We start from the raw sequence: 9,291 nt of genomic DNA, 5'->3' as shown, positions 1-9,291 counted from the left end.
CTGATTTGTGGAGTTTGATTTATATATTTAAAATTCTCTCTCTCCCCCTCCTTTATACATGATTATATTGTGTTTGATTTAATTTGATATGTAATCGTCGAACTTCCTCTCTATTGTTTGTCCTGTGTAGAACGACCAGGTGATTGTTATTTGACTAATTAACTGCTGCTTAAAATGAACTCCGATTGTGTTTGTTACTCACACCCTGACGAAGGCAAAATAGCCGCAACGCGTAGGTGTGTACTTGTCACCTGTTCTTAAAACTTATAGCCATGATGAAATAAAGGCTTTTTAAATTTTTTTGAATAAGTTTAGAGTGCCTTGGATTACTAGTATTCTTAATAGTTTATAGTGTGTTTACTGTTTTCACTATAAAAAAAAAACGCTCACCCATAATCAGCTGTTTACAGTATTTAAAAGTTTTCTTATAGTCATGATGATATTTTTTGTAATGCTATGAAGTTATTGTCGTATCCACGGAAACGTCTCTCCATACAGCGGTCTGTGTGTTTGCGATCCAGGTTTGATATTCCCGAACCTAAACCCACAGAAGCGGATCAGATGGCCATGGAGAACGGAGACCAGCCGCTGAGCGCAGAACTCAAACGCTTCCGCAAAGAGTTTGTTCAGCCTGTACAGCTCAGGTACACACACACACTCATACTCACTCACACACCGACTCAAACTCGCTCACTCGCACACACTAACTCACACACACTCTCTAGCTCACTTGCACACTCTCTCACACTCACTCTCAATTGCACACTCAAACGGACTTACACTCGCACACTCATAGTCGCACACTCGCTAACTCACTCACATGCACACTGACTCAAACTCGCACACTAATGCACATTCACTCGCACACTTACTCACACGCACACACTCACTTGCACTCACTCACATTTGTACACAAACGCACACTCAACTTGCACTCTCTCTCACTTGCACACTCACTCACTCACACACACGCACTCACACACACTCGCACACACACACACTCACTCAGTCGCTCACTCACACACTGTCACGCACACTCACTCACTCTCTCACTTGCACACTCACTCACACCCACGCACTCACACACACTCGCACACTCACTCAGTCGCTCACTCACTCACTCTCTCACTTGCACACTCACTCACGCCCATGTACACACTCTCACTCACACACTGACTCAGTCGCACTCACGCACTCAATCACTCGCACACTCACATGCACTCACAGGCTCAAGCCAACGGCCCCAGTCACAACATCACGTTCGAGAGCTCGCCGCCGCCCATCGAGTGGCACCTGTGTAAAGCGGGACAGACGGATCAGTTTGACCTCATGACCCTTCACCCCATCGAGATCGCCCGACAACTCACGCTGCTGGAGTCCGACTTCTACAGGTGTGACCCTCAGCCAGTGACCTCTGATCTCTGATGGCATTTACTCGTCCTCATGTCAATCAAACCCTGTTTTTCTTCAGTGGAGATATTTAGCTGAATGTTCACGCTGCTCATTACCCTATAAGCAGACAGCGACCAGAAATGCACCATAAAATACTCATGAAATGATTCCACACACAATATACACTCAAAAAATATTTAGCTTTAAGTTTAAGAATTGACTTCCATATAAAATTTCCATCCATTTGGAATATACGGTCTGAACATAAACAACAACTTGCAAAATATGCAAACTTAATGTGATGCATATTTGTCAGTCGTACATTAATAAAACAGATTTCTGCCCTTGAAAAAATCATTGGGTTACACTTTATTTTAAGGTGTCCTTGTTACAGTGTAATTATACATATAAGTACTGAGTAATATTAATTAACGACATGTACTTATTATATAGTTAGGGTTAGGATTTGGGTTTGGCTTAGGGTTACTTGCATGTAATTATGCATAATTAATTGTTATTATAATAGTAAGTACATGTAACATGTGTAACACGGACACCTTAAAATAAAGTGTTACCAATCATTGTATAGTTTATTATTAACTATTTGCATCTATTTGATTTTATTTAAATAATCATATTTTTTAAAATGCATTTATATATAAATCTATTTACATAAATGTATAAACCTGGTTATTGTGTAATACAGTCATACTTAAATGAAACGGGTCAGATTTCTGTAATAGTACTATAAACTGAATGTGTTTAAAATAAACAATAACTAGGTTTACAGATTTATCATTAAATAAATCCAGTTTGTTTCATTCCCTTACATTTTAACTGATTGAATATTGCTTGTTCCACAGCTAGCCATATTTTACCAAGTTCATATTTTTTAACTTAATGCATGGAATTGTTTTCACAGTTAACACATTTATGTTGATTCTAAGCTATTTAAATAAATGCATTTTGAAAATATTATTTGAATAAAATTAAGTACATGCAAAAAGTTATTAAAAAACATTCATTTATGTTGATTCTAAGCTATTTAAATAAATGCATTTTGAAAATATTATTTGAATAAATTAAGTACATGCAAAAAGTTATTAAAAAAAATGTTTTTTTACTGACAAATGCCCATCACATTAAGTTTATTAGTTTATGTTAAAACTGTGTAATCCAAATGCATGGACATTTTATATGCAACTCAGTTACATAAATCTTATATTTGGGCCTAAATTTATTTTTTTATTTTTATTTTTTTTAGTGTAGCAATAATTCTGTGGCCTTGCTTGCTTTCTTCTTTTAATTCTCTGATGATAAATATGTTTTTAAAATAAATTTAAACTTTTATTCATCATTGATGCATTAAATTAATCAAAAGGGACCATAAAGACATTCATAATGTTACACAGCTGTATGGAGCTCATGATTTATTAGTACTCGATTAGTCAAAATGAAGAAACGCACAGGCCTGAACGTTCATTTCTGTTTGTTTCGTTTCATATTTTGTTGTTGTTGTTTTCTTTATAAGGGAAAAGGCTAGATTTCCTGTTTGTATTTTTTATTTTCTGCGCCGTTGGCAACTGTCTGCACAGAAAACGGGGCTGTTTAACACAATAGAGAGTCCAGCTGTGACACACACACACACACACACTTCCCTTCACCTCTGTGGGAACAGGCAGTGAGCGTCGTACCCAAGGTCACCACCTCAGCTCCGTTTCCCATGAGGCCGTTCTGTGCCCCCGTCTCCCAAAACATTGAACCAAACCACACACTCAAAACACCTCGGCTCCTGATTAAAGGAGCATTCTGGGTGATTTTCACTTCATTTCAGTGTGCTGCTGTCAGTTTCCACAGACGATCGTCTCTCTGTGTTTCTGAACGAACAGGAAACGCATTACAGTACAATTACAATAGAGTGAAGCTTGTATTTGTGTTCAAGCTCTTACATGAGTTAAGGCAAAACCATAGTTTTTTCATGCTTTGGTCATTTTTAGATTTAGGTTGAAAGCATCCATCTATTCGTGTCTGTAGACTTTAATTACAATACATACCTTTTAAAGGCCTTTTCCTCAAAAAGTTTTTCCTCCACTTCAGTAGCACTTACAGACACCAAACTTTGCAGTTTTATTCCTCTCTACATTCTGAAGGTTTTTACTGAGGGGTTTGTGAATATATATTTTTCCTGAGTTTTTATAACGTTTTATTCCTAAAACACGGTGTAAATGTATTTGTTTTCTGTCTGTTGACAGTATTTTCTGATTTATGGAGTGATAAAAAGAGAAATCCAAAATCCCCTCAGTAAAAATCTTCAGAATATAGAGAGGAATAAGACTGTAAAGTTTGGTGTATGTAAGTGCTGCTGAAGTGGAGATAAAACTCTTTAAAGATATGGATTGGAATTGAAATCTACAGACACAAATAGATAAAGTGCAGTAAGACGAGACACTACAGACAAAACCAGTGTTTTTTTTGTTTGTTTGTTTTCATGCACTAGTCAGTTTTGAGATTTTGGTCTATTTTGCTTCCATAACTTGTCTTCTTTCAGACTAGTGGACAGAAAACATCCAAAATACACATTTAAGTGTTTATTTTATTGCACTTAATCTATTTTTCATCTGTAGATTTAAATTCCAATCCATATCTCTAAAGAGTTTTTTCTCCACTTCAGCAGCACTTACAAACACCAAAACTTAGAGTTTTATTCCTCTCTATATTCTGAATGTTTTTACTGAGGGGATTGTTGATATATACTTTTCCTGAGTTTTTATAACATCTTATTCCTAAAATATGGTGAATTTTTTTTTTTTTTTAAATCTAGCTGGTCTCAGTAAAACCCTTTAACTCTGTCAACAGAATCAAACAAGAATTTTGAACCTGGCTTTATCCAATGTTCAGATTTATTTTCTGAAAATCTATGCCATTTATAGCATATTATTGCACATTTAAACATAGCGTTCAGGGAAACTTGTAATAGAAAACAATTGTCTTAATTTACTGTGATTAATGATATCTACACCCTGCTCTCCTAGTGTCTTGCTTTAAGTAATGAATATTTATTATTTGCATTATAAAGTGTCTAAATCATCATCTTGAGGTGGAACTGCTGTGTTTTTCTGTTCATATTTAGCAGTTTAACACAGAAACATGAATGTAACTGTGAACTTTGACCTTCTGTAGGGCGGTTCAGCCGTCAGAGCTGGTGGGCAGCGTTTGGACTAAAGAAGACAAAGAGATCAACTCCCTGAACCTGCTGCGAATGATCCGCCACACCACCAACCTCACGCTGTGGTTCGAGAAGTACGCTCTCGTGTGTTTAATTCAGAGCCGTATCACTCACATGTGTGTGGGTTTCTGACGGTTTCTCGTGTTTCTCAGGTGCATCGTAGAAATGGAGAACGTGGAGGAGCGCGTGTCCATCATATCGCGCATCATCGAGATCCTGCAGGTCTTTCAGGAGCTCAATAACTTCAATGGCGTTCTGGAGGTGGTGAGCGCCATGAACTCATCGCCCATCTACAGACTCGACCACACCTTCGAGGTGAGCGCGTTTACATTAGCACTGTTGGATTAGTTGCTCTTCACTAGTACTAGAGCTATTACAGTTCAGCGTGTAACTCGTCCTGCGTGTGATTGTATTTCAGCAAATCCCGAGCAGACAGAGGAAGATTCTGGAGGAAGCTCATGAACTCAGTGAAGATCATTATAAGAAATATCTGGCTAAACTCAGGTCCATCAACCCCCCCTGTGTGCCCTTCTTTGGTACGTTTTGCACATGTGCTTTCCGTAGAAAATTACAAGGGAAAATTTCTGAGTTTTTATCTTGCAATTCTGACTTTTTTTTGCTCTCAGAATTCTGAGTTTACATTTCGCTATTTAGACTTTTTTTTCATAATTGCGAATTTATGTCTTGCAATTATAAGCACTATAAAGCGCTATATAAATAAAGGTGACTTGACTAAGTTTAAATCTCTCAATTCTAATTATATCTAGCAATTATGACTTTTCCTCAAAATTGAGAATTTATATCTTGCAATTCTAAGTTTGATATTTCGCAATTCTGAATTTAATTCTCAAAATTCTGAATTTTTATCTCAAAATTTTGTTTAAATCTCTCAATTCTGACTTTTATTCTCAAAATTCCTAATTTTTATCTCAAAATTTTGTGTTTAAATCTCTCAATTCTGACTTTTTCTCCTCAGAATGCAGTTTTCTTTGTTTCCAGCTTGGAATAAAAAAATAAATAAAGTAATTGTGATTTTTTTTATCTTTCAATTCAGAAAGATAAAAAGTTTCTCAGTTCTGATAAGTAAAAAAAAAGAATTGTGAGATATAAACTCAGATTTGCGAGAAACAAAGTCTGAATAGTGAGATTAAAAAGTCGCAATTACCTTTTTAATTTTGGAAACGGGCTTCCTTTGGTTTCTGATGGCACTGACTGTGTGTTTGATTGCGATCTTCTCGTTTTAGGGATTTATTTAACGAACATTCTGAAAACTGAGGAGGGAAATCCAGACTTCCTGAAGAGACACGGCAAAGAGCTGATCAACTTCAGCAAACGGCGGAAAGTGGCGGAAATAACCGGAGAAATCCAGCAGTACCAGAACCAGCCGTACTGCTTACGTGTGGAAAACGACATACGGGTCAGAAACACTGTTCACGTTAATTACACTACCGCTTTTTAAAGAAATTAATACTTGATGCATCATCAAGGACTTATTTCATTGATGACAGTAAAGACATTTAGAATGTTAGGGTTAGGGTTAGGTGCTGCTCTTCTGAACTTTCTGTTCATCTGTGAATCCTGAAAAATAAAATGACACAATGTCACATTCTGTTGATGCTGCAGAAGTTCTTTGAGAACCTGAACCCGATGGAGGACATGACGGAGAAGGAGTTCGCCGACTATCTGTTCAACAAATCTCTGGAGATCGAGCCGCGTAACGCTCGCACGCTGCCTCGATTCGTAAGAACTCGCGTTGAATGGTTACACAACGCACACGAGAGCCTCCTGATCTCGGTGTTAAACCCTCAAGTGCTTAGGGATGTGAACCAGAATAGTGCCGATTTACAAACTAAGCCTGAGTTCAGTTGTGTAACAGTGAAAAAGCCCAAAACCTCACGCAGGTGGAATTCCAAGAAGACGTCAAACGGTCTGTTCAGAGGAGTGTTCAATCAGGCGGTGACTCTAGATCATCGGCTCTCAATCTTTCTGACTCCGATGTCCCTTACTGTAAAATAAAATATTCCAGGATATTTCTGCTTCTTCTGCTGTAATGAGAAAGCTGCTCATTTTGAAACTCGTTTACAGAATCTAGAAGTGACAATAATATAATGAAAATAATTATTTTAAAATTATATTTAAAAATAATTATTTTAACTACTTATTAAACTTAAAACTATTAAATAATAATTATTTTTACATTGATATTTTTTACATTTGTGTTATTTACATTTATTATTTTTACATAATTTAAATATTTAAAATATTACAATATAGTTTCTTAAAATAAATGGGAAAAATGGTAAATTAAATTCCATAATTCCAGAAATTTTAAATGAATGTTCTTCAGGATTTAAACTTTTTATTACCAATGAATTAACATGATTTTTCTAGTTGTTCATGATTACTAGAATTTTTACATATTTTTTTTAAACTCACATATAGTAATTTCTACCTAATAAAATGTTTTAGCGCCTGATATAACTAGAAAAAATATATTCCTGATAAAAGTTTGCATTTTTATAATTTTTAAATTCTTAATTTTTATATAACTTATTTATAATTTTTAAAAAATAAAATGTAAGGTTTTATTAATTTCCGTGACTCTTCCATGTCAAGAAATCACAATTGTAAAATTTGTATATATCAAGGTTTTCCAAGATCATGAGAATCCTGGTTTTTAAATGTTGTTAAAAAAATAAATATTATATTGATATCTTGATTTCAAGGTGTTTGCACTTATTTTAAAGCTTTTTTGTCATATTTTAACTCGTGTTAAATTAAGATGACAGAGTTTTAGTGAAATGTTGGTCACTAACTGATATATGCATATATATGCCATCGATAGATAGATTGTCTCATTTTTTCTCATTTTGGTTTCCTCTCACAGCCGAAGAAATACAGCTGTCCTCTGAAGTCTCCGGGGGTTCGCCCGTCCACCGTCCGCCCGGGAACCATGCGGCACCCGACGCCGCTGCAGACCGAGCCCCGGAAGATCAGCTACAGCCGCTGCAGAACGAGCCCCGGAAGATCAGCTACAGCCGCATCCCAGACAGCGAGACGGAGAGCAGCATCGCTTCAGCGCCCAACTCTCCCCGCACTCCACTGACACCTCCACCAGCCTCCACCGCATCCAGCTCCACCGAGATCTGCAGCGTTCTCTCACACACACTCTCTCACACACACACACACTCACACTCACACTCTCACACACACATAGTTTGGATAGCAGTATATCATTTCTGAATTAATTATAATAGTGAAAATGACTGTTTCAGACCCTCCCCGTCTTCCATTGTTAGCCCGCACAGATAGTCCCGCCCTGAACTCTCTCCATTGGTTGAGTCAGTATTAATCTGTCCCAGATTCAGTTCTGTTAGCATCATTCACATGAGTTCCTCCAGTAAAGCCTAACCTCCCTAACACTGATCCTGGATCAGTCTGTCACCTTCTCTTGTGTTTCTCTCTGCTTCCTGACAGACAGCGACTCTATATTCGCTCCGGTCGCTCTGCCACACAGCTCACGTTAGTATCTCAGCGTCTCTCGCTCTTCATCACGCGTCTGTGCCGTGTGTCTTACTGTGTGTTACAGCCGAAGTCACAGACCGCTCGTGCATGTTCAGGCCGGTGTTGATCATGTGACGTGTTTCCCAGCATCCTCTGTGTCCCGCGTCATGGCTGCAGTGATGTCATCAGCGTGTGTGTGTGTCTCAGGATCTTCTTCAGTGTCGTCGATGATGAGCTTCCTGCGGAACGACGAGCCTCCCGTTCCTCCGCCCATCCCGCCACGCCGCCGGCCCGAATCCGCCCCCGCCGAGTCCTCGCCCTCAAAGGTGCCCGAACCCATCCTTACATTCAGTGTTTTATACTTGAGTTTTTATTTAATAGTAGCTTTAACAGGCCAGCCTCTGGACAGGAGAAAGAGAACTTATAGCAGAGTTGAAATAATAAAGCGTCACATCTAATGTTTAAAATGTATTGCAAATAATAATAATAATACACTTACAAGCAAGTTGCACTATAAATAAGTTGCAATACATACATATAAATATATATATATATACATATATATATATATATGTGTGTGACACTTGCAGTTCTCTTGAAATTAAATTTCTATGAAATAAAGTCACATTTATCTTTATTTTCTAATTCCACGGTGGAAAAAAAGAGAAAAACTCAGAATTCTTAAAAAGAAAAAAGTCTGAATTGTGAGATAAAAACTATTTAATATTTTAAAATATTTACCTTTTTAATTTTTTATCCTGTGAGATATATATATATATATATAATACAGTATGAAAAAAGGGGAAAAAATCATTAAATGTAAAAACACTTCTGTTGAAAGCCTATAAATGTACATTATATGGTGTTAAATGTCACTGCACTGACTAATTTCTTTAACATGCTTTTCAAATATCAGCTGTGAGTCTGAAATGATCAAGATATTTAAAATCTGGCACAGTTTGCCATTAACTGAAATATCAGATGGGACTTCTCTGTTTTTAATTGTGAAAATCTTTCAAGCGCGGCGTGTGACGTGTGGTGTGTTTCAGATGATGTCGAAGCACCTGGACAGTCCTCCGGCGATCCCGCCGCGTCAGCCCACCTCCCAGGTGTACTCGCCCCGTTACTCGCTGACGGAGCCGCCCGAGAGCCCGCCCACCCTGCCGCCG

The 9,291-nt window shown here is 37.5% G+C and overlaps 1 protein-coding gene across 1 annotated transcript; it reads left to right on the top strand.

Moving 5' to 3' along the window:
• Window positions 1-1,215: 1,215 nt before the first annotated feature.
• LOC107712562 (son of sevenless homolog 1-like) lies at window positions 1,216-7,784 on the top strand. Its single transcript, XM_016517870.1, has 7 exons — window positions 1,216-1,391; window positions 4,573-4,692; window positions 4,771-4,933; window positions 5,037-5,154; window positions 5,863-6,035; window positions 6,242-6,358; window positions 7,506-7,784. The coding sequence occupies exons 1-7, from the start codon at window positions 1,216-1,218 to the stop codon at window positions 7,722-7,724; spliced, it is 1,086 nt and encodes a 361-aa protein (XP_016373356.1). The 3' UTR covers window positions 7,725-7,784.
• The last annotated feature ends 1,507 nt before the right edge of the window (window positions 7,785-9,291 follow it).

Source organism: Sinocyclocheilus rhinocerous, unplaced genomic scaffold (genome assembly GCF_001515625.1).
Source record: "Sinocyclocheilus rhinocerous isolate Xijiao unplaced genomic scaffold, SAMN03320098_v1.1 scaffold2193, whole genome shotgun sequence".
NCBI classification, from domain to species: Eukaryota; Metazoa; Chordata; class Actinopteri; order Cypriniformes; family Cyprinidae; genus Sinocyclocheilus; species Sinocyclocheilus rhinocerous.
Note: the sequence above shows the minus strand (reverse complement) of the source record. Positions and strands in the feature narration are given on the sequence as shown.

Bases quoted from the DNA above. Each gene is read 5' to 3' on its own strand.
- LOC107712562 (XM_016517870.1), top strand. From the start codon at position 1,216: ATGCACTCACAGGCTCAAGCCAACGGCCCCAGTCACAACATCACGTTC. The intron at 4,693-4,770 runs GTACGCTCTCGT...CGTGTTTCTCAG, and splicing joins CTCACGCTGTGGTTCGAGAA to GTGCATCGTAGAAATGGAGA. The intron at 4,934-5,036 runs GTGAGCGCGTTT...ATTGTATTTCAG, and splicing joins GACTCGACCACACCTTCGAG to CAAATCCCGAGCAGACAGAG.